This window comes from Haliaeetus leucocephalus, unplaced genomic scaffold (assembly GCF_000737465.1).
Source record: "Haliaeetus leucocephalus isolate CR32 unplaced genomic scaffold, Haliaeetus_leucocephalus-4.0 Scaffold92, whole genome shotgun sequence".
NCBI lineage: Eukaryota > Metazoa > Chordata > Aves > Accipitriformes > Accipitridae > Haliaeetus > Haliaeetus leucocephalus.
The window spans coordinates 2,146,757-2,170,978 of NW_010972528.1; the positions used below are offsets into that span (position 1 = coordinate 2,146,757).

Consider the following 24,222-nt stretch of genomic DNA (forward strand, 5'->3'; position numbering starts at 1 on the left):
GCTCCTTCTGATTTTAGCTGGCATTACCAGAGACCTTCTCACAATCTTACTCCTTCTACTAACCCTTTGTTCCTGATCATTGTTAAAAATGCCCAAAAGTCTCATGTCAGTGAGTTCATTTCCAATTAAGAGGACATCTCAGGCGCACAGCCTGACTTTGCTCAGTCCTTTCCTTTCCCTTCCCCTCACCTGGTCAGAGTAGCATGGTTCAGTGAGGACTCTTCATTCACTAAAAGTCTCCATTATTTCAGTCTGAAGCTCAGTGTGACTTGGGAATAATACAAAGCATGAGAAACCCTGCCTACATACAGGGATGCTTGTTTATGTTCACAAGAGATGCAATGTATATCACTGAGATATTTTTAAAGTACAGCAGCACCAGTTATATTTGATAACTATAAACGCTTTATTTTTACAGTATATAAAAATATAGGAACAAAATTCTATACAGAAAAATATAAAGTTAAGCAGAGATCTTCTCAATCTCATTTTTAAGAGGGAAGACAAATAGGATCATACTGTGCAAGCCCAAGACTTCAGAAAATAAAATTGTTCTGGCAGTTTAAGTTGTGGCCCACTCATTCCAAACAGGAGAGATGCTGCTTACCACATGAGGCAGAGGTGTGCCAAGGGATACATTTCCAGCACAGGGAACTGGTCTTGCTGCTTCCAGCATCCTTGCAAGTTTGCTTTCGTTAAACATAAAATGAAACCTAAGTCCTCTTCCATGATCTGACCTGGAGATAAAAGTTCTCACACTCCTCAGCGTATTTATGGTAAGGGTGCTAAGAGCCCACTGTACTTGGCCAGCACACATCCCCTGACCTGTGATCCCATGCAATGGGCTCAGATTTACATAAACCAGCAGGTCTGCAGCACACCTGCAATCAAATACAACTGGAAGCTGTCTGTGACCAGCCAGTGAGCTGGCAACTATGATTTAAGGAAGGCAAAAGGTCAGTGAAAGCAAGCTGATGAAATCCCTGAGTTTCCACCAGTTCCTCAAAGGGGAAAAAAAAAAACAACTAAAAAAAAGCAGCCAGCATTCTTTTCCAAGGTACTGTCCGTTTCAGTACATTGCTGTCTTTAAGGAAGGACAACATGCACATCAGCAGCCAACAGTAGAAGAATCATATCCTCTTTACCTGTACTTCTCTAGTTTCATTTTCCACAACCAAACTGTCCAAGTTTGCTTGCGGGTGAAGCAGGGAAGAAAAAGGGAGGGAAATGGGGGCAGATAATTAAGGAGTTACACTGTAAATTATATGCTCCTGGAAAAAAAAACACAAAAGAAAAAAAGGATCTCTCTAGATTTTCCAAGCCTGTTCTCTCCATGGCCAACAAAACAGGGTCTGTCCTCTGCCAACTGACCCTAGTCCTTCAAAAGAACATGGGAGTATGCCCCCTAAAGCAGTGACCTTGCTTTTACACTGAGTGTCAGCCATGCTAGCGAGGTGCCAATATTGCCACCTTTTCATCACCCAGTAATCACTGCAGGACTCCATGAGAAAGTGCAGTGGGAGTCTCAGGTCTTCAAGTTCCTCTTATTTTGTTGATTCGTAGAATTGATTTGCAACTCCCCGTGCTGTATTCACACTGGAAAAAAGTACAGCAACACATGCTGGAGACAGTCCAAGAATTATTGCTGTGCTGAGGCAGCTTGCGGAGTTTGACCGAAGAAAATTAACCAGAGAAGTAACGGCAGACCTAAAAAGGAAGATGGAGGAAGAAGGGAATTGCTCTAGGCACCAGCACATCCTGCCTACTGCCAGAAAGGTGCTGTAGTGGTTCCTGTCTCCTGTAAGCAGCATGTGGAGGGCAGCAGTCTGGGAGCGAGCAGTTGAGTAGGGTTTATCAGCAGCATATCTGGAAAGCCTCTCTGTGGCAGGCATGGGGACCACTCTCACTGCCACTTGTAGATCTTCACCGTCTTCTCAGTCAGAGTAGCCAGGAGGTGGGTTTGGTTCATTTCCAAGGGGCAGATATCCAGCACAGGCAGGTCAGCCTGCAGCTTCTGCAGCAAGGAGCCACTGCCAGCATCCCATAGCTGTGGGACAGACAAGCAAGGTCAAAGACTGCAGGATTCTCCCTTCCCATCCAAAACAGAGCTTCCTCTCTCTAGAGAAAACTTTCCTCAAGTTACTTACAGGATCCTTTCTCTACTTTCACACCCTGCTTGGATGGTCTTTCACAGACTCACAGCACAGTGTCACCCAGACTGCCTTCTCCTCTGACCTTGACTCATGAGCTCTCATGCAGCCTGTTGTCTGTCGATCCTCTGCCCCTGAGCTTGCTTTTTCACATAAGGGGCAACCCTTCTCCTTGTCATTCCTAAGGAGCCTGCGTCCATCCCTCACAGCACTTACCACATTAGCTGTCCCACCAAGATTGTTACGCCACTTACAGCGCCCAGTTGTGCCAGTATACCCAACTGCATTCCTCTGGTGGACAACAGGGACTTGCTGCTTACATTCCTTTCGATGGATGTCGACCACAGGCCTTGGCTAACACTGAGTGTCCCACGCTAACAGAAAGTTACACCTGCTCTAGCAAGTACAACAGACCAACCTGCACAGGGTAATGTCTGTGACAAAACAATTCCCACCAAAACACACTGATGCAGTGACTGGTAAGACTTCTTTCCTAAGAATTGCAATAAAACCCTCCATCACACTGAAAGGAATAAGAGATACCAGGGCAGAATTAGATGCCTCATCACCAGCACACACAAAGATGCTGCCATCCTCCTCCGGGCTTTGAAAAATGGCATTCTTGGTCAGCAACTTGCAGGTGGGCCCAGCACTGAAAGTCTGAACTGGGTTAGAAGAATACACCACATCTTCAGAGGCCTCTGTCAGTGGGCTGCAAGTCAGTTCCATCATCACACAACGCACACATGGGTTATTTTTACCTGCATGGCAGAAATAAAAAAGGTAACCTTTGGAAAATTTAATTGCAGGAAATTTTTAACTGTAGGAATACAAGCAACACCACCCTGCAGCTGCCTCCTTTTGCCCTTGCCCAATTCTTATTTATGTGCAGATGCTCATTGCTCTGGCTAGGGCAGGTACTACATTTCTGCTGTGCCCTCAGCACCAAAGTTGCTGTCAAACTCAAACAGCAAGCCAGAGTGGCAATGAAAAGCACGTTGCAGATGCACACCATTACATACTAGGCCTGTACGTCGCGAGGCAGTGCCGTGTGCTGATCTCTGTTTGAATATCGATGCATCCTCCAGGTTCCAGTGGCAGGTGATGAGGCCGGTAGGAGTTGCCAGTTTTCTGTTCCCAAAAGCAGGCTCCTTCCAAGGTCCCAGCTAATATTCCACCATAAGGCAGTGACGCTGAGGCCATCCGGGGCAGATAGGACAGCGATACCATGGGGCACCTGAAAGTGTGATTGGCAGCAGTCAGTGCTGCCAGATGCAGGTGTGCTGGCATTCTGCCTCATCGCTTCAGAGCTCCAGTCTCTCCAAACATGTTGCAAAGAAAGGGCCTAAGCAGGCTACAAAACGGTCCTTCAAGCAAGGAACCCCAATGGGTTTGTCAAGAATAAATGAAAATCAACTTAACTACTGAGCCTTATGTTTTAAAGGGGCATCAGACAGCACACATCAGATGTGTAAATCAGCATTTGATTCCCTGAGTAGAAGAGATGGAAGTACCAGCATCTCACACCTCTTCGTAATTTGTTCTTTCCAAATTAAATACTAAACCCAGCTCAAAACAAAGTCAGTTCCCCTGCTTAGGTTGGACTGGTGGGTCCAGTTCTGACTACTGTCTGCCTTAAAAAGACGCAGGTGCCAAGCACTCGTACTAAGTTATAAGGTTGCATGGTATGTGTATGAGAGACTTCTCGCATCTGTGCTAAATTTGAATTTTTTTACAAAACAGTCACATAAAAATTTAAACTATTACAATTGCTGTGTGATTTATGGAAGAAGCTATGTTTAGCATAATGTATATTAGTGAAGTTGAGAGGAATGAAAAATTCTTATGCCATACCTGGACTTCTGAGGGACTAGTTCCTGGACGTGAGAGTTCGTGTCTCTCAAATCATATATCATGATAGAGCCATTGACCAATCCAGCGTAGATGTAGTTTGTATCATCGAGACACCAGCAGCAGCTCCAGACAGGACGGCCAGCATTGTATGTCTGCACCACGGTATTTGTTGCCAAGCTGCAGAAGAAAAGCGAAGTGTTGGCCTGTTGCACAAGCATCTACTGATAAGAAAATAGCATAATTAAGGTAAGAAAATCCAGCTTTTTAGTCTTTAGACAGAAGCATCTCTCTTTAGACTGAATTCTGAATTAATTCCTCCTTTACTCCAGACATGAATCTGGAAAATCTAGACAGAATAATCACTTGAATGTTGTCAAGTGATTTATAATTCTTCCGGACCAATGCTTCTTTTTCCAGATTGATCTTTGGAGACTGGGAAAGGAAATCTCAGAGCAGGGTCTCAGCTGCCTTAATGGAAAGAGAAAGCTAAGTTACTTTTCTGGAAACAATTAGGAGAAGTGAATCCAGTGTAATCCCGTAATATTGCATATTCCTGAGATCACACAGCTCATCTCTTCAGATTACATCTCCTGTTAATTATCTCCCTCTTTTTACATGAGAGAAACAGTGCTTATGCTTCAAAAGAATCCAATTTAAGCAAGACAGTGAATGGGGTAAAGAGTTAAAAGCACATTTATAGTGTTAATTCTTTAGAAACTCAATTTGTGGAAGGAAGAAGAGGGGAGTACACAGAGGGGCGCAACCCAGAATAGCAGATGAAGTTGGTGGTAGATTAGAACGTATTTGCAAAGGGCAGCATTGTTGACATAGGCTCAGCACATTGAGAATAGTGGGAGACAGAAGACAGCACATATCAAAGTAACTCTGATATCCTTTACAACACATGGGTTCCTCCCTGGGGAAGGTGATTATGCTCAGAACTCCAGAGAAGTAAGCAATTGCTCCCAGGTAAGTACAAGGGGAACAACCACAAAGACAAACCTGACTGGGGAGACAGGGAATTTGATATCAGAACAGTGACTGGCTTAAAACAACAGGGAAAAAACAAAAAACCCAAAGTCATGGTGCTATTTTAAACACTTGCAAGCCAGAACAGCAGACTTACGGATATCTTGGATAATTCCTTTTGGTAGGATGACTCTGAAATCAGTAACTAGGGGAGAAAGACAACCAAAGGGGGACTTTTCTTTCAGAGAGAGCCTGAAAGCAGCATGAAGATGCTGCTGAAGCAAGCACCTAACTCCAAGGCATTGTGGGATCAAGCACAAAGGCAAGAGGATCACAAGTTCCAATGCAGCCAACCAGGCAGTGAGAGGCAGATATAGGAGTCGAGTGTCTGAGCAGATACTGCAATGAGAAGCCACTCTCCAGATCAAACCATGAAAAGAGTATCAACCTCATTGGTTAGAAGTCTGGCATGCTGACTTTAGCATCAGAGACAGTTTTGTTTACTTTTAACTAGCCTAGCAAACATTTCAACATGATAACAGGAAAGCAACATTCTTGACATTTTTGTTGCAGGATGAAGGTCTCTTCATTGCTTCACTCATGGGAAAGAATTGGGACTAATCAGTCATAACAGACATATCCTGCCTCACCCTATACTGATAGACAGATGTGGGTAAGGCATTAATATAACTCAAGAAGAATCAATCAGCCAATTAAGTTTTGAAGCAGCTTAAGGTTGAAGAGCATCAGAGCAGCAAGAGAACATGCGCATAGGCTGTAAATTCTAACAGGCCCAGACACATTTTTCTCAGCCCCTGCATAATTAGTCTCCAATCTGCTACTTTAAGCCTCTGCTAGCTCTAGAGAACCTCTGTTCCTCTAGCACATGCACAACAATGCTGTCTACACATTTCATATCCCAGATGAATTCCATGCTCTGCAAGAAGTTTAAAATCAGAGAAGCCAACATTAGTGCAGGGAAGAAAGCACCCAACTTAAACACCCCTCGTTTCTGTTTTAGGCCATACAAGTTCCCATGCTTCACATTTCCCTGCAGTAACAGAAAGCCAAGTGGACAGTAAATTTCCCGTCTATACATTATGCTATGTTTCTTCTCAACACAACTTGGCTGATACACGCCGAATTACTTCTTTTCCACCGAGTTCTCCACAGGAAAAATATCACAGACAAGTAGCTCCCTAACATCTCCACCTAAAAGATCCGAAAGCATGAACAAGTCTTTCCCTCTGTTAGTTCCCACATGCAGGAAGAATATGCAGACCTGATGTCATCTTGGCAACATCTTTTGGAAAGCAGAATAGCAAGCGCTGCAAGACATTTCTAGAGACAGAACAAAATCCAATCCATTCTCTTGCACATAGCAAAACTCCGCTGGGACAGGTTGCTCCCCCCAGCAGGGCTCACCTGGTAAGTTTGAGAGTGTTGTCCACAGCAGCAGAGAGCAGCAAGCCATCTGCTCGACTGCCGAAAGCCAGTCCCCGAATCTGTTTACTATGGATGGGGATGTACTGACTGCTCTTCAGGTTGGCCACGCTCATCATCTTAACACCACAACCTGTCACAGAAGAAGGATAAAGCAGGTTACCGCAAAGCAGCATATGTGTAGAACTAGCAATTCTATGCCAGAACTACAATGTCTGTACTGAAGCCTGTGGTGGGATGAACACGTAGAATTTATCTGCTGTTCTGGTTAAGAACTGCCACAAATGGCAACAGGGCTAAATCTTAAGGATCCCAGCCAGCAAGAGCAAACTCAGTATCAGCGTTACAGTTCTTGTTACAAGAGCCATTCTTGCCTAGATAAAAACACACACACAGTAGGATTACATGGCTATTTAAGAGAACAAGCGTCACTGCAAAGAATGGCTACAGGTGAACTTAACCTGTGTGCTACAGGAGCCACCACAAAGCCTCCATTCAGAGATTCGTCCCCTGGCTCCAAAAGCCAGAAAAATAAAGGTCAGTTGAATGCAGAAAACGATTTTGTTATGCCTAGATAAGGCATATTAATCTCCAAACCATTAACCAAATAAAGTAAGTTTCATCATTCAGAAAGCATTGAAGTACTTTGCAAATAAACTCTCTCAAACTCCTAATGCTACATCTATCTCATCGAAAAAGCAAGCTGGCGCCAGTCCAGATGTCAGGTCACTTGCCCCTGGCCATAACAGTGAGACAAAAACCAGGGCTGCTCATGGCTTCTTGGCTTTCTATTTCTTCACTAGGAAACAGTGCTCCTATCATTCATATTAAAAGTTTTTTCCTTTTGGGTTTTCTTTTTTTTAAAGAGTATTGACAAATCAGCTGCATGTGGATCAATCGACCTACAATTTGGGGAGCAATGTTTCTCACTCAAGCACTGGAAACATCTCTGCAGGCCCTAGCACACTGACCCCTTGTTCTCTCAAAAGACCCACCTTTGCAAGGAGTACCAGACACACCTTTTACCTTCTTGTGGATATGGCACTTCAGCAGAAGAGCCAGAGACCCTCTGCGAGGATTCTGCCATAGAAGTGACAGGGGAAACAAGCTACCTCACTAGGCAAGAGCTGCCAATGCAGGGGCCAGATGAACTACAGCAAGTCTTATGAGTATTCCCAGTTTACAAGGCACATGCAAAGGTCAAGCAGAGAAGCAGGGATCAAGTAGAAAACATATTTAACTTTCACCTATGAACCCCCAAATCTTGATTTGCTTAATTACCAGGAATAAAAGTGGACTGTGGAGAAGGCTGTGATACCACAAGACAACTGAGTGAGTCACAGTATGCCATTACTCTGCAGTTCCCAGTCTGAGACACCACAAAAACCTTCTCCAAGTGGTACTTGCGCTGGCTTTGGCTGGAGGGGAGGCTGCCTGGGATGCAGGTACGGGAGCTGCCAGGTTGCTGAGAAGCACTCATATTGTGCTGGGCCACCAGAGCCTTCAGTTCCTGCAGAGAAAAAAAAAAACCAAACAAAACCCAAAGAGCTTTAATGCATCACTGGCGATGTAACCTTCTGTGATATCTGTTCCCAAAGTTCCAACTGTACTTGTTCTCAGATAAAGAGGGAAAATATGGTCCCGTTTCCACGCTGTTCCTGAAATGCTGGATTTCCAAGTGCACTGACTATGAGAGTGAGCAACAAAAAATGTACAAATGCTACACAAATTCTGGCAGAATGGACTCAAAGTCTGCTATTGTATGTATTAGACTCCATGAAAGAGAGGACTCTTGGGCAACGCATAAAAGCCAATAACAATTACTAGCAGATCAATGCTGTTTAGAAGAGAATGAACTGCCAAGTATTACATGCAGCTAAGCCACAAGAGAAAGTCAATTAAAACCATTTTCTAGAACTTCCAGAATACCCCATAAAAAAAATAAAAGCCCAAGTTTCAACATAAAGGGCGTTGCAGGAAACAAGTCAGTCTATTTAATGAAGATGACCCTATTCTTGTAAACCCCAGGCAGCAAATTCCAGGAACAACACAACTCTCAAGAGCTCCAGCCCTGTTTTCCACCACCTCCCCCCACCCCTTCCTCCACCTCAACTGATGAATGCTCAAGGATGCTCAGCAGAGATGCAGCCAAGGACAGCTTCCATCAGCAACAAGGTATTCCTAGAATTCCTCTTTCCACAGAGATCATCAGGAGTGAGGTGGGTATGCAAGTAGTGGCACTGGCATATTGCAAGTCAACTAAAAATGCCCCCCCCCCAAAAAACATTTTGACCACCTTATTGTAATCCAAGGGCAAAACCAGACAGTACAGAACCCCAGGGATATTAGAGGGAGCATATATACTAAAATTGCTACTTGCTTTCTGTTGTCTGAGCAACATAGATTGTGCTTCAAATACTGTGTAATTTTTAAACAATTAAGGGCCGCAAGAGTGATATTATGAATATATTAGCAGATTGCAAGCTAGCTTCAATATTGAACCAGCCACTACCACTTAACTCACATCTAAGCAAAGGCAGCAGTTCTCAAAGAGACAAGATCAAAGATCAAGCTCTACATTAATAGTTTCATCAAGACCTGTAACTTTTGGAAACTGCTCAAGAAGAGAGCAATTCTGATATTTTACAGATGTCTGATCTGTTTTGCATCAAGTACATTGCAGATTCCCCAAGGGAATAATAATAATAATAAAAAAAAAAGTAAGCTGAAGACTCAAGAGGATCCCATTAGAGGAAACAAAGACAAAACAACCTGGGAACGAAGAGGAGGTGTGGGCATTGCCAGGTCACTTACGATGGAAGCTATAGCTTTGGGCTTAGAGTAAGCAGTCAGTGAAAACACAGGTAACTTAGAAGAAAGTGGGTTTTAATCAAAAATTTAATAAACTCTTTATTTCTAAAAGGCAGGAAGATATCACCACCACTGAGGATCAGAAGAGATTAAAATTACTTGTTGCTCTGGGGAGTTTACAAAACTCTCCTTGTCACCTGCACTCAACATTCAACTTTTACAGGAGTTACTAAAAAGGAAATCAGGCAATTAAAACTACAAGGACCATTAGTACAATATTTACATTTAAACACAATGGACAAACCCAGCAAAATCAGGAAGTCTTACTGGAGACACATTACCAAGGCAATTAAAAATGTTGCACCACAGAACAAATTGCACTAATTGTGTTCAAAAGAACACTGTTGTAGTAATGTAAGCCTAAACCTTCCTTTGAGATGTTTTGCAGACTTTTCCTGATGCCTGGTGTTAAATAAGGGCCTTGAGGGCATACTTGCCTCTCTGCACACGCCATGACTGCCTCCTAGATTTCACCTTGCCATTGCAGTGATGAATGAACACAGTCACGCAGGTTGGGGAAAGAAGAGGATATACAGCAGAAGTCTTCCTGAGGATTAAACATGAGAAGTAGAAGCAGGAGAGCACAATGAATAGGAAAGGAAACCCACCAGCTATAACAAATTCAGAAGTTTTCTTTTGAGTATTAGGTTACAGTCTTAATAGCTGATAGGAGGCTTTAAAGACAAAGGCAGTTACTGGATGACTGTCACTCTCTGGCAGTGCTCCCACAGAGCTCTTACAGAAGCCATGCCTGCTATCTTGCACTACACAGCCCCAGCCTTGCATTTAATAGAGATAAACACATGGCTGTACAACCTCAAACTGCGGTCCAGGACTACAGGCATTCCACCTTCCACCTCCCTTTGGTTCAGGTTCCAATTCAGTCAAAGGGACACAGAGCATTTTCAAGTGGCTTCACTATAAGTAAAGAGCTGAATGAAATAGCAGCTTTTACTTTTAGATTTTCCCCCAGACATAAACTGGAGCTGAACACAAAGATGAAAGATATTTATGCAATAAAATCATTAGCCTAAAATTTTTCTAAAGGTGTTAGGTTCACAAATTTTTACTGATATTTTGCCATCCAATTCTTTTTGGATGCTCTGAAAATTCTACTTAAAAAAACCTCTGCCAATACATCGAGCAATATAAACTGACCTCTGCAAGGCCTACAGTTACACTTGCTGTCTTCTCCACAGCAGCATGCAATCTCCTGTCATTTCCCTGCCATTCCTCCCTTTACTGCTCTATACACAAAGCTACTGTTTCCCACTTACAAAAATGAATCTCCTATCCCAGTTGATCAGTGGTATTAATGCCAGAAGCCAGAGATGGTTTGCTTATCATTAGCTAACTTGTACTGAAAATTTTGGCAGATTCAGGAGGAGTACTGCAGTAGCTCACATCTGATTCCCAAGTTCTTTGTGCTCACAAGGGAAAAACTTTAGGCAAAAGTAAGGCTTCAGCAGCACTGCTTCCAAAATGCAAGTCTGAACCTGCCATGCAGTGTGCAGCATATAGCTCAGCAGAGCACACACTGCAGGTTTACGTATAGAAACACCATTGAGAGCTTTCTTCCAGGGTTTTAGTTAACTACCTACCCTCTCTCCCCTCAAGTTCCTTTCCTCATGTATTTTCACATAGCTAAAGACTTGAAAACCATCCATTTTCTAGCCTCAATCATCTTCAATACTTCAATACCAAAAGTACAATGGACAAGACTGTTAATGGACAAGAGCAGGGAAAAATGCACACAAACCTAAAAAAGGTCATAACTAGTGACATGACTGCTGATGAGGCACAGCTCTCAAGCACATTAGCAACAAAAAAGGGGTCACACAATGACTTTTGCAGGGAACCATTTGCTTTCTATAAGACTTCAGACACCAAGGTTTGTGTGCAACCAATTAACATCATAACTATTCCAATAAAGTTCTGTGCAACTGAACTTTGCCATACCAAATGTCCCTCTGATTACATGGACATTTCACACACTTCTTTTGTAATCCCACAGCACTTTGTTTTCTATATTGACTTATAGCTTTGTATGCCAGTTAAGCATGTTTTCTTTTGCCATCAGTAACATTGCTTGCTGAAAGGACTGGGGCAACAGACTCAAGATGCAACAAGTCAAATTCAGATTAGATGTTAGGAAAAAAAAAAAATTCTCAGTGAGGATGGTCAAACAATGGGATGTCCAGAGAGGATGTGTGATCTGCTTGCATAAACTCAACACCTGGCGTGACAGTGCCCTGAGCAACCCAACCCTGAAGTTACCCAACTAGGATTGGGCTAGAAACCTCCAGGGGTCCCTTCCAACCTAAACAATTCCATGCAAGTAGTTGCTTTACTAGATGACCTCTCGTAAGACAAGGAAAACTCGTTAGGCGCATGCTCAAAATATAATCAAACAACTTAGAGACTTACTCCAGGCTTCCTACTGATTTTCTGCTCCCCAGCAAATTGTTTTACTCTCCGTTTATTCATAGTATAAACAAGCACCTCGAAATTGCTTCCAGCATTCTCATTAACCACTACAGGACAGTGATGAATGCAGTATAAATACTCAAACAGAGCTTAAAGAACACAGGGTACTTAATCTTTATAACACACGACTTCCATTCAGTTAGACTGGATACTCTATCACTTAACACCAAAAGAATTGCAGGAGGACATTATGGACCTGCAGTTTTATCTTATTCACATTTTTCTTAAGCCAAAGTTTGAAGTGGACCAATTTTCTTATTAGCTCTGATGAGGACACAGCTTCATGCAGGAATTTAGGCAAGCAATTTGAAAAGCCTTATGTCACACAGGAAGACTTCAGCGAAGAGGATGTTGCTTAATGTACAGACATGAATAGCCAAGGCTATAAAAACTCCAGAAGTAGAGAAAAGCACAAAATTGAGTTAACTAGACAGTGAAAGATTACATGTCATCTATTTCATACAACAAAAAACTAGCAAGCTAGCTTTGCAACAGGCTCTTGGAAAACCTAGCACTGGTGGAACATGCCAGATAATTCAGTTGGAAGCAGCAGTGGAGTCCACAATTTATAGGAATCCTGCAAAAGCAGCTGTGATTGGTTACAAAATATAGCAGTATTGCATAAGCCAGAAAGGAAGCAGTCATTTATTTTCAGTAATTTGTATTCTAAGGGACAGAGGTGCCTCTTAGCAGCTGTTCAGCCCACGCATACAGCCTACCTTATTGACAGACCAGGTCTCATGGTATCAGAAGATGCTTTAGTATGTTGACTGACCTTCACAAAAAAATCAGGGCTTTTTTTGTTGTTTTCTTTTGTTTTTGCAAATAGCCATACCTCTTCACAAACTGCTTCTCAAAGGCTCTTGACTAACTAGTGATAATAGGTCCCATTACAGGTTTACTGTAGAGATTTCCAAAGCTTATTTTGATGCAGCTAAGAGAAAGATGAGAATTATTAAGTTTGGTGCTTATTACCAGGCCTTTCCAGGCACCACAAAACCTGAGGAGGAACCTGCAACATCAGCAGCCAAAAAACTCTAATGCTAAGCTGTACTTGCGACTTTGATTAAATCTTAGAAGCATGCAACAACAACAAAAAAAAATTAAAAAAAATGTCAGTGTTCTGTAGTTCATGTTATACATGAATATGCCAGCCTGGGCTGTTTAGGATGCTCCTGGTGATTCACCAGTTGAGTTTACTAAATCTTGCTGCTTATTAAAACTGGAATCCTGTTTTCTCTCCTCTCAGGGAACATGCAAAAGACAGGTTGAAGAGAAAGGGAATCCTCTGTGTGTTAGTAGCACGAGACTCACCTGAACTTGCTTGCGGAGTTTGCTGCATTCGTCTGTCAAAACCTGCAACTGGAGACGGCTCTGTGCAGATTCCAGCTCTGCCTGCCTCCGCAACTTTTGCTCCTTTGCTAAAGAGCTGGAGGAACAAGAGAAAATACCTAGTCTTAAGGGTTGCTTATCTAGGATGCTTCTCTGGGCTGTCAACTCCCATCCTCAGACTTCATCCCAACACAAGTCCTGTTCAGGTAAATTCAAAAGTAACGGAAAATCTGCTACCACAGTCATCCAGTACATTCACCTCGAGATGTTCTCAATTATGCAATGGTACTGAATGACTCACTCAAGTATTGTTTCACAGAAACAACAGCCTTTCTCCTCACCCTCTCCAAACGTACTGATTTAGTAGAGTGAAAGAGAAATAATTTTTTCCCTACAGAAACAGTTTAGCAAATTCTATACCATCAATATCCACGTAATATACCATGTCAGTAATACAGCAAGTCATAACACAGCAAGATCTTCAAGCTTGTTTCTACTACCAGTAACTAATTTTGTATTTCGGGAAGACATAGCTGTATCAGAAATAGACAGATACAGATAAACTCTCTGTGCATACCCATATAGAAGCCATACTTGCTACCTCACCTTGAGCCTAAAAGTGCATACATACCATTTAGTGGCAACAGTTTTGATAACACACTTCCATTTCTCTTCCATATGGGCTTTACATATGAAGGAATAGTTAAAGAGGGGGAAGAAATACCAGTATTCCTTAAAATTATCTGTAAATTTGGTCTATAGTGTTGACCACTGCATTCTGCACTTCAAAAGCTGCAATATTCCAGTTATTTCAGTAGTTCATGTGCAGGGAGATTTAGCTTGCCTAAGTACCTTCTAAATATACAGACCTAGCCTTGCATGTTCACGAAGCACAGAATTCTGTCATTATAGCTTCACTATAATTCTGTCATTATAGCTTCACTCTGTCACTATAGCTTCTTCACGTGATTTTTTTTTCTTTGCTGCAGAAGAAACAGGTGAAATGCTGTATTTAACCATTGCAAGCACATTCTTTACACAAGTACCCAGAGCCTGAAGACTGGCTTTTCTGAATGTGAAGAATGAAACCCATGATTGTACACCTAATTCAAGGCTATGTGCAAACAATATTGATGCATGCATCAGTGCTCACATTTGTCCTCCACTCATGGCTGTGTGCCACAAAACAGCCACTGCCAGCAACTTCACTGGACTGACAGGGAGTCACTGCTGTCTGCCTCCCAACAAAAACAGGAGGCAGAGGTGGTGTAGGGCAAGTGGGAAAGGTCTGCAGCAAGATCCTGAGACACAAGCAGTGGTTAGACAACTACCTCTCCATGAAAGATAACAAGATTTAAACACCCAAATGCCTTCTGTGCTTTTGAAAAAATCTTACTTATTGTTTGTTTTGCAGTGTCAATCCAGTAAAAGAAGCATGACCCTTCTAAAGGTACAGTTCAGACACCATCAGGCAGTGGCAATCTGGACAGAAGAGATATTTTCCCTTCGTGACAGTTACTCCTCAATCATTTCTGATTAGTAATGACCAGGATAGTGAGGTATCTGTTGAAAGACTGCACTGAAAGAACAGCAGTATAGTTAGAGACATGTGAAGACGACCCCAATTAAATTCTATTCACTACAAGATTCAGGAGAACTTGGATATCTGCAGCCCTTTAGTTTCAGAGTAGTATCTGTGACAGCATCTTAATGAAAAGAAATTAGTCCCCATTTTCATACCTGCTTTTCCTTTTTCCAATAAAAAGTCTACATTTAAGGTGAAGGGGGAAGTTGAGTCATAGTAATGCTTGCTGACCTCTTGTAAGTAAAGCTACATGAAGAATTTGACAAAGCAAGATGGAAAGTGATTCATATAAGAGATTACTCTGTCTAATGCATGCAGAAAAGATGGCAGAAAAGGTCAGCTATTCACCCCCCTTGCATTTCTAACTATGCCTCACTTTTTTCATCTAATGATGAATTACCAATATATGGCTTTTTGGCAACAACCCTGCATGTTCTCCCATGATGACATTTGAGAGTACAGCACAAGACAGCTTTTGCTACTTCAGTGCCGCAAAGCACAGACTCAAGAATTCTGTTCCAAGAGAAAATTGTCCTTCCAGGTAAGACATGTGCAACCTAGCAAGGCCGTGGTTTGTTAAGCCAGCCATACCATGATAATCCCCAAAGGAATGCACAAATTGCTTTAGACAATACAGGAAATTAAAGCAAGAAGTAGAAGCCAGACTGCAGCTTTCAATGGCATGCAGTCAGTGAGGTTGTATATTTATATAGAGACTCCGTACCTTTTCATGCGTTCCTGTTCGCTGGTGTCCAGAGCTTTCAAAGTGCGAGCATACAGGATCACAATGTCAGAACGTTTTGCCTTCTTATTGCACTGAAATAAAAGACAAGTTCAGTTCATCTACAAGAATTTAACTATCCAAACTATTGATGCCTACAAGTTGCAGGGTATTATTTTGAAAAATCCTTATAGCTTTGAAGGGAGGGGTTGTCTACTTGAAAACAAATCCACAAAACCATAAACATTAACACAGCATGTTTGCAAGACATTCCCTCATATAGACACCAGAACTCTAATTGGGGCTACAACAACAGTTTAGGTTGTGTACCATATTGCACCTTTAACAATGCATCTCCTTGCTTTCCACTAAATTTACTCTGCTAAAGCATCAGTGATACAGCATGGTCAGGTAAGTTCCAGGGACAGGAAAAAAAAAGTCAAAGAGGGGGAAAAAAGATCTAAAACAAAACACCAGCCCAACCTCTATTTTTAAAAATCAAGACTAGCTGCTTGGCCAACAGACAAGGATTTAGGAACCCCTGAGTATACTCCCAACTCTGTTATTTACATACTATATTCCTTTAATCAAATCCTATAGGCCTAAATCCATAATAGCATTCCAGTGTCTGTATGAAACACTGACATCCCACTGATTTCAGTGATACATGGGGAGTCAGATATTTCAATAATTTTGTGCATTACTAAATGGCTGTGACCATTTAGTACTTTAGAGTCACCTTAAAAAGAAGAGGTAATGCCTCCCCCTGAGTTGGGACTTGGAAGAAGTTACGGCATCTGCAAGCTTACTGTTTTGCAAATGTACTTTGTTGATCAGAAAAGAGGCAGTGAATACTCAGATCAAGTAACGTCTGCTGAACATTAAATTACTATGTGCGCTTAAAATGCAGACTTCTCTATTATTTAGTAGCACAAAGATATCACGGGCAACAGTTTCAGATCAGACAACCCCCCTCCCTTTGTAAAGAGCTGCCTTGCAGAGCAGTAAGTGGCTAAGCTTTCCTGGCAACCAGCAGCTGTCACTGGCAGGATCAGGAGTGGTGCAATTTCACAGTAACTTGCACTCAAGCCACTTAGTATACAGAGCACCACACACAGCAGCTCTGTGCTATTCAATCAGAGAATGCCCAGTCGCAAAGGAGAGCAACTGAAAACGAAGGTAAGATGATTTAGCACCAAGGTTCTCTCCAGAGCAAGTTTTCCCAGGAAATTTTCAGTAATTACATCACTGGAAGAAAAATGGGGAGCAAAGACCCCCTTAAGAGTTGTTAGGGTCCAAGAAGAACGCAGTCACAAAATTCCAAAGAGCAAAGATGCCAGGTACATCTCCAAGAATTCCATTTGGGCCTGGAGTAGCTGAAGAAAAGCTTATGCAGACTTGACAGGGATAAGAAAAATAAGGTTTGGGCCTTTGCTGTGGCAACAGTGATTCTTTAGGTTTAATCACAGTGCACATCAACAGGAAGTTGCTTGTTGAGAGCAAGGAATCCTGCACAAAGTCAAGCAAGACTATGGAAGCTCTCAAAATGACAAAACCAAAGAAATCCTGGGCTTCCAGCCACCAACTCAGAAAGCAGCAGAACTGAATCCTTTTTACAACATACTCGTTGACCTGTTTTTTCTCAACATTCCTTTCTGGAGAAAAGGAATAAGGAATGGAAGCACATCACAGAGAAGTGTAGACCTAATTGAAAGAGATCAATATTACCCATGGAAAGAAAACCAAATAGAACACCTTAAAAAGCAGATCTACCACTTGCAAATGGACATTAAAGGATGCAACTTGTTTCTCAGTTTGCTCTCTGCAAGCTACCTCAACAGCTTGATCTGCTTAAAGGCTGCAAAAGCAGATGCAGTTCAAAACAGAAGATTAACTGACAGAAAACAGTTCTCAAACAGATTTCTTGTCCAGTAACGTATTCTTTATGCTTAGTTAATTGCTTCTAGGAATCTGTCTGCCATTCCCACACTCCAGGACCACAGAGCAGTGTTCTGAAACCAATTACGGGTTTAGCACTTGAACTCTCAAACTTCTCAGTCTGCTATTCACAAATGCTCTACTAAAGGGAGAAAATCCAAGTCAGACTTCTCCCTTTAAAGCAGTGCTAGTTGTTCCTGGCCTAGTCACATCAAAATAAAGGTGATTTTTGTTATTTCTGACAGCAGGCAAAGGTGGATCCTTTACGCAGTTGTAACAGTTACAGTGATCATGCCTGCAGCAGAAGTTACCCAACAGCAAGTCCTTTCCAGGGCACATAAATGTCCATTTTACCTGGGGGCACTTCCCTGCTTGTCCCTTGAGCCACCTTTCAATGCATGTGTAACCAAATAGGTGTCCACACCGCAATGCTGAGAGACGGTGGTCCCCAGCATTGGTCCACTGCTCAAAGCAGATTGCACAAGTATCCCCTTCCTCCTCATCCAGTGGTGCAACAGGAACTGATGGTTCCAGTTTCTTTAGTGGAGTTCTCTAGGATTAAAAATAAAAAAAAACCACACAACTTTTTTTAGACAAATGCAGCACTGACCATATTTAAATCTGCCTCCAAAAGCATTTAGGTCACCTTACCTGCTTTTGCTGGACTTCAGCCTCTTCATCTTCATGACCTCCATGTTCTGTAGAAGCTTGAGATGAAGCTTGAGACAGCTCTGCTTGGACCTGAGTGGAAACTAAAGAAAGCATTGCTTAGATGAACTGATACATAATGGGGGAAAAACAAGTTCTCCTTGACTTGATCTGAAATCATCAGGGCATAAGGCAAGCAGTGCAACAATGGCACAGGTTACGTACAAAGCTTCAGATCAGTGTCCTGGATACTGAAGGTCAGGCAGTCTGTGTGTAAGCCCTTCTATTCATCAACAGCAGTGCTGAAGAACTTTGTGTTTTCTTTTATAAAAAGGAGCAGAATTTCAGTGAAAAAGGAGAGGTCTTTTAAAGAAAGCAATTGTTGTCAGGATTTTCTGACTTGCTGGAAACAAATACATCTGCGTACAGGTCTATAGTTAGGCTGATGCAAGGATAGAACCCTGCATCATTATGCCCACAGAAAGACAGACACCAATAAGAAGTAGTTATTTTGCCAAGGGATCTAAGCATGCATATTTCATGTGCCAAGAAAGCATTTACCGTATGCTATCTGTCCATTCACCCTGACTTAAGCAGTTTTCCAGCTAGTAGTTATCTGAACTATCAATTCTGCTGGGCCATATGTTTTCATGGTGGGCCTCTGTTAGCCCTTCTGTTGAAGCACGGGCACACGGAAACACTACATTTGGATTACCACCACTAGCATACTAAAAAAGAAGCAGAAATAGCTGTCTCCCCCCATCTCCTGACAAAACAAAAGAGTTGTTAGGCACATTTAGCATTCAAGGCAGACACTCTCAATCCAGTAGAGAGGTATCACCTAACCCTGGCTAATGCCAATAAAGTTTTCAGCCCTTATGGTTCTGGGCTGAACAGGAACCTGTGGCTTATATAAGCCAAAAGCACAAGGGAATTCCAGAAAACCCTACGGAGAGCATATGTTCACACAGTATTAGACAGCACTTAACAGCTTGAGTTCCTGTCACGTGTAAGACTAGCTCAGAGCAAGTCGAATGAATCTGTTCAAAAAACACCTCATAGATGTACCTCAAAAAAAGGTGTCAAGGTAGACTGGCCAATCAAAAACAAAACTAAGGGCAGAGAGTGAAGCATAAGGACATTCCTTAGAGACTGAATAAAAAAAAACAAACAGAAAAAAAAACAACAAAAAAACCCCACCCTTGTCCTCATATTCTCTGGGCATCAATAACCTTGACTAGCAAGTTAACTATTTGTCACTCTTACATAAACTGCATATGTTCATCATAAACAATGTCACTGAAGTGCATGGCAGCCTGTGAACATGAGTTTGGATAAAGGATTGTGAACCAGAAAAAGCCAAGGAAAGAAAAAGACAAACAAAAAGTCCACTGTCCTAAGTACCTCTACCTCCTCAGCTAAGTGTCACCAGAAGTTACAGAAATGAAAACTTTAAACTGAAGCAGACTGAAATCGCAAATCATTAAAAAATACTGAATCAGATCCTTCTCTGAAAACTGAAAGCACTGCTGATCTCCAGAGATGTGACTTGATGTCTTCAATAATGCTCCTTTATAATATATAACAGCAGAAGTGCACTAAGTACTAATCTCTAAGCTTGAAGTTATTCCTAACATTTCCAGGATTACTTATAAGCAGCACCCTGCAAATAGCAAAAAGACTGCATTTAACTTTATGGTAGCAATCACCCATTGCTGCTACTGCTCTTAGGAACGGCTTGCCAGAAAGCCTTGCAGGAGCAACCTGCTCCCGTCAGCTGTGGGCATAATGATCTCTTAGCACCATCTGTTGTGAAGCTCGAAAGGATTTCCCCCACTGAGTTTTGAAACAGGAAGATGAGTTTCTGAAATCAGTCTCCACACAGCTCAAATATAGCACAAACCTGAGCTAGCTGCTGGAAGTGTCTCCTGGGCTGATGGTAACAGGGGTGCTGCAGCCTCCACTGTGTCCTCCTCCTCAGCAGAAGTGCTGCTGTCAGAGTCACTCAGTTCTATTGTTACATCTGAGCTGTGTTCCTGGTTGTCCCTTGCAATATGCGAGGACTCCAGACGTGGAACTGGTCTTGTAGCTGGCTGTTGGGTCCTGCTGAGTTGAAAGTAACTGTCCAATGCTGACCTGAGTCCAGAAAAGCAAGAAATAAAAGCCAGTTATTTCAGATAAGCTAAAGGCTCAGCATGTTTCTCCACACTTGTTTGCGGTAAAATTCCAAAGCTCTGACTCCAATAGGAAGGTATCAAAGTTATCAGGACACACTTTGTCTAGTAGAGGGGCAATCCCATACAATTGCCTGCTTTATGAACAATCAGTGGTATCCTACAGCAACCATTCATTTTGCTCAGCTCAAAGAAAATCTCCTTCTCCTTACAACAATGATATTGTCTTCTTTTGGGGTGGGGGGGTGGGGGGGTTGGAAAGAAAAGCGAAGACAACAGTATCGTTCACTAACAGCCTAAGGAACTCCTAACCTGTACTTACAGTCTTAACTCAGATCTGGTTCACAAAGCCACTGGTAATACTAGACACACAAGGCCTGTATCAGAGTCTCATTCCATTGACCACTTTGCACCTAGTCTTTCTACTTTCTCTCTTCTTTTCTACTGGAACTTCATTCCTGGCTAGAAACATCCTCCCCTCTCCCCGCATCAGTTCAGCTATCATCTCAATTATCCTTCAGATTCAAAAGAGAAGTATGTCAGGTTGCCTTCTAGCCCTGAGAACTCCAGTGACCTTCACACATAATCCAAGGGCAAATAGTACAGCTACATTTAATCATCTGGGAGGAGAGGAGTTCTTGGTCTCACTGAATTTAAAGGCAATGCTCCAGTTAATTAAAATTTCAACCTTGGCATTTACAAAAGCTACAAAGATGAGACAACAAACAAACCAGAAATGGGGATTGCTTTCTCGCTGGAGAGCATCACCCTTTAAACTCATGGCAAATGGTGTAAAACATAGAATTTTTACTTTCTTTGCCTGGAGGTAACAAAAAACGCCTACAGAAAAATATTAGTTTGCATGTTTGTGAAAGTTTCTGCAGCAATTGTCACCAGAAAACCTAATCAGGCAATCCCCAAATCAAAGGTGAAATGCAAAACAGAGCACAAGCTCCACTGAGCTAAATGCTGGCTGGAACTACCGAGAGTCAACACTGCTGCAGGGAGCACCAACAGAAATCTGGCGGAGCGGAGGGAACAGTGCAAGCAGCTCTGCAAGCAAGGTGGAAAGCGTAGAAGGGCTCGGAAGTCAACACCACCACTACCAAGATAAGAAATGGACGGATTCATTTAACAAGAGCAAAGATCCTGCCAGAAGGGGTCAGAGAGCACTGTGCCATTATTGAGCTTAAAAGGTATGTGAGCTGCCCAGAATTGGGCCACAACCTGGACTGAGCTGGGTTCTATAAGCCAGGAAGCAAGGCAGTTTTAAAACGATGCCAGACTTCATAAGAGCACTGTTTAGATCCAAGTTCATTGCTGCTTTACCTGGCACTGATTGTCCTCTGGGAACCACCAATTCTCTGTTGCCTGTGAGCTCTCCTCACTCGCGGACGCTGCGTGACCTGTGGCATGTGAAATGGCCGATATGGATCAAGTGCCCCTTGTAGCCTTTGCAGTCCGTTGAGAGCTGCAGCAGGACCCAACTGCGGGTCAGGCTCAGCAACTGCTTCCCTCGTTGTACCAGCGTTTGGTATGACAACAGCATCATCAGCAGGAAGAACTGTAACACTGCCTCCTCCTTCATCGAGCACTGGAGCACGGGACAACAGCGCTGTGTGACCAGAAGGCTCTGTGGGAAGCGTCCTAAGGTTCTCTACAGAGTAACCAGCCACTGGCTGGAGATCAACTTCCATCTCTTCTTGAGCCATTTCTGCAAAGAGTTGAAGAAAACAACTAGTATTTGCAAGCATTTGCCCTACTTCTAGCCTGACAGTGGCAAGAATCAGGGACAGCAGTCAGTGATTACAAAAGCCTCGAAAGAAAATTTGTCCCTTTGCGGTAGAGCTAAACCATCTAAAGCTGATACACATACGTGAGCTGGCATAGCAGGCAGCACCCTCCCAGAGTCCCAGACTCAAAATCTTTGGCTCAACAGCAGCTAGCACCAAAGGCACATCACAAAATCGACTTAAGTCAGCCTTTGGATGAATAAGGTAAGTTAAAGATTTCTTGCTGGCATCATTTACTTGCCAGTAAATTCATGTGGATCTTGGAGAACAGTTTGGGAATATTCTAGAGATTCTCTGTGGCAAGCAGCGTTGCACAAACACCCACAAATACATCCAGAAACAAGCTCTACAATGCAGTCCTTTGTTGGTGACATTGCTCTAAGGAGGTGGGTTTATTTTCAAGTTTCTTTGAATAAAATTCCATTATGATAACAGACCACTGTGACCCTTATCCACAGCTCACTTAACAGGCCTTTCAGGTACTTTATATTTACCAACACCACAGAAACCCAGAAAGTGTATCACAGCAGAACCGACCACAGACATTATTGGTAGCAGGTTACCTACAGCATCTCAGCATTCGTGGATTCATATTCAGCCTGAGACTAAATAAACACACAATTTGCAGTAAAACCTCACGTATATTATTTAACAATGGCTGCCCTGCAAACATCTTCGGGACAAAGATTTCAGGTTACCTCCTAAATAGAAATACTACCTTGGGTTTTGAAGAAAACCAGAGACAACAGTCTGTGCATTGCTAATTATTATGCAGCTGTCAGCCACCTAATTAGAGCACTTTAGTCACCCTGTTCTACAGGCAGTCTTACAACACAAAAAAGTTCGAGATTATTTCATTAATTGAATAAATAGGCACACCATGAAAAAAAAGTCCTGTTTTGGAGGGTGTGTGTGGATTAAATTCTGTGAGCTGCCAAAGGTCATTCACATTCTCAAAAAATCCTTAGGCAATCATAAACGTGAAAGGCCTTGGCAATTGTAGACCTTTAGCATTACTTAAGAGCCCAAAGCACACACCAAAACTTATTAGGCTAGGTGCTGTGCAGAACAAAGGCTGCTTCTAGTACAAAAAATAACTAGAAAATGTATACAAGACTTGCTAGAGGGGGGATGTACTAATGCTCAAATATTTTTATAGATCTTTTAAGAAATTCTAACTTACGAATCATGTTATAATTCTTATCCTAATTAGCGATTCAGCCTAAGTTAGGCCAAAAATAGATGTTAAATGCCACCTCCCACCAGAACAGTCATACAGTCAAGATACAATAATATTCAGTGATCCAAGTACTGCTTCTCCAGCACTAAACTCGCGTTCATAATAAAATTGCCACCTATAAGCATGACAGAGCCTTTATCTTCCCCATCAACTAACTGTGAGACTTAAAAATACTGCCTACATTCACCACTGTGGGTTAAGTAACCCTGCATATTTCTTAATTTAAAAAAAAAAAAGAAAAAGACATTAATACTGGCACCTTGGAGTCTCCCTGAAAGGGGCAAAGGCCAGTGCTTCTGCAACACAGCCAGCTGCCGTCGATGGAGGAGCCCGCAGACAGAAAATCTCTGTAAACAAGCATCCTAGGCCCAGATGAGAAAAATCGGAGTGCTTTGAGATGGCTGAGTCAGCAGCTCAGCAGGCAGCTTCACAGAAGGCTCCTCACTACTAACCACAAGGCTCAACGCTGAAGCACAAGCTTGCCCTTATGGAAGGCCTCCTCCTACTCGCCACGCAGCACCTGGCACTGCTCACACAAACCCAGGCCCCTCTCTACATCTCCAGCAGTTATAACGCTGCACCTGCTTTAACGTAAAGTTAACCAAAAAAAGCCCGAACACCACCCAAAATTAAGCACACGCTCCACAAGCACGGGTTTATTTCTGGCTTTTTACAGGGCTCGCTTGTTTTAACTAAGAACCAGTCACGTAAACGGCGCGGGAGGGGGAATATTTCTCTTCTAGCAGTCGCAGGCACCCCAAGCACTCGGGACGCCATCCCCGACCTCCCCACAGGGGCCTCGCAGCCCCTCAGGCCGGGGCCCGCCATCACCCAGGCCTCCCGCCCGGCCCCGGAGAAGCCAGGCCGCGGCAGGACCCCGCGCTCCTCCCCGGCGGCCGGCCGCGGAGGCCCAGCCGCACCCGCGGTGCTCGGGGGAGGCCGGGCCTGGCCTGGGGTCCCGTCCCAGCGGCCCGGTCCCCGGCACCCACCGCTCACCTGCCCAACGGCCCCGCTCGA

General features: G+C 42.9%; 1 protein-coding gene across 4 annotated transcripts; it reads right to left on the bottom strand.

The window, feature by feature from the left end:
- Nucleotides 1-534: 534 nt before the first annotated feature.
- Nucleotides 535-23,962, bottom strand: RFWD3 (ring finger and WD repeat domain 3). 4 transcript variants are annotated; one of them, XM_010584211.1, is made up of 12 exons: nucleotides 21,502-23,018; nucleotides 19,902-20,134; nucleotides 18,002-18,102; nucleotides 17,705-17,902; nucleotides 15,416-15,507; nucleotides 13,089-13,203; nucleotides 7,698-7,926; nucleotides 6,399-6,549; nucleotides 4,005-4,181; nucleotides 3,173-3,387; nucleotides 2,694-2,911; nucleotides 535-2,047 (listed from the first exon to the last, which is right to left on the bottom strand). In XM_010584211.1, exons 1-12 carry the CDS (start codon nucleotides 21,924-21,926, stop codon nucleotides 1,904-1,906), a joined length of 2,298 nt encoding a protein of 765 aa, XP_010582513.1. In that variant the 5' UTR covers nucleotides 21,927-23,018; the 3' UTR covers nucleotides 535-1,903. The 4 variants fall into 4 exon arrangements, with proteins under 4 accessions (XP_010582513.1, XP_010582521.1, XP_010582504.1 ...); XM_010584219.1 differs by lacking the exon at nucleotides 535-2,047 and adding an exon at nucleotides 23,465-23,962 and having other exon boundaries at nucleotides 2,070-2,911; nucleotides 21,502-21,886; XM_010584202.1 differs by lacking the exon at nucleotides 535-2,047 and having other exon boundaries at nucleotides 2,070-2,911.
- Between the last annotated feature and the right edge of the window lie 260 nt (nucleotides 23,963-24,222).

What these genes read in the sequence shown, in the direction of transcription:
- RFWD3 (XM_010584202.1), bottom strand. Translation starts at nt 21,926, where the DNA reads ATGCTTGCAAATACTAGTTGTTTTCTTCAACTCTTTGCAGAAATGGCT. An exon ending in AAGCAGGGAAGTGCCCCCAG is followed by an intron (nt 15,508 to 17,704) that starts GTAAAATGGACA and finishes CTTTTATTTCAG; the next exon opens with TGCAATAAGAAGGCAAAACG. An exon ending in GAACAGGAACGCATGAAAAG is followed by an intron (nt 13,204 to 15,415) that starts GTACGGAGTCTC and finishes TTGTTCCTCCAG; the next exon opens with CTCTTTAGCAAAGGAGCAAA.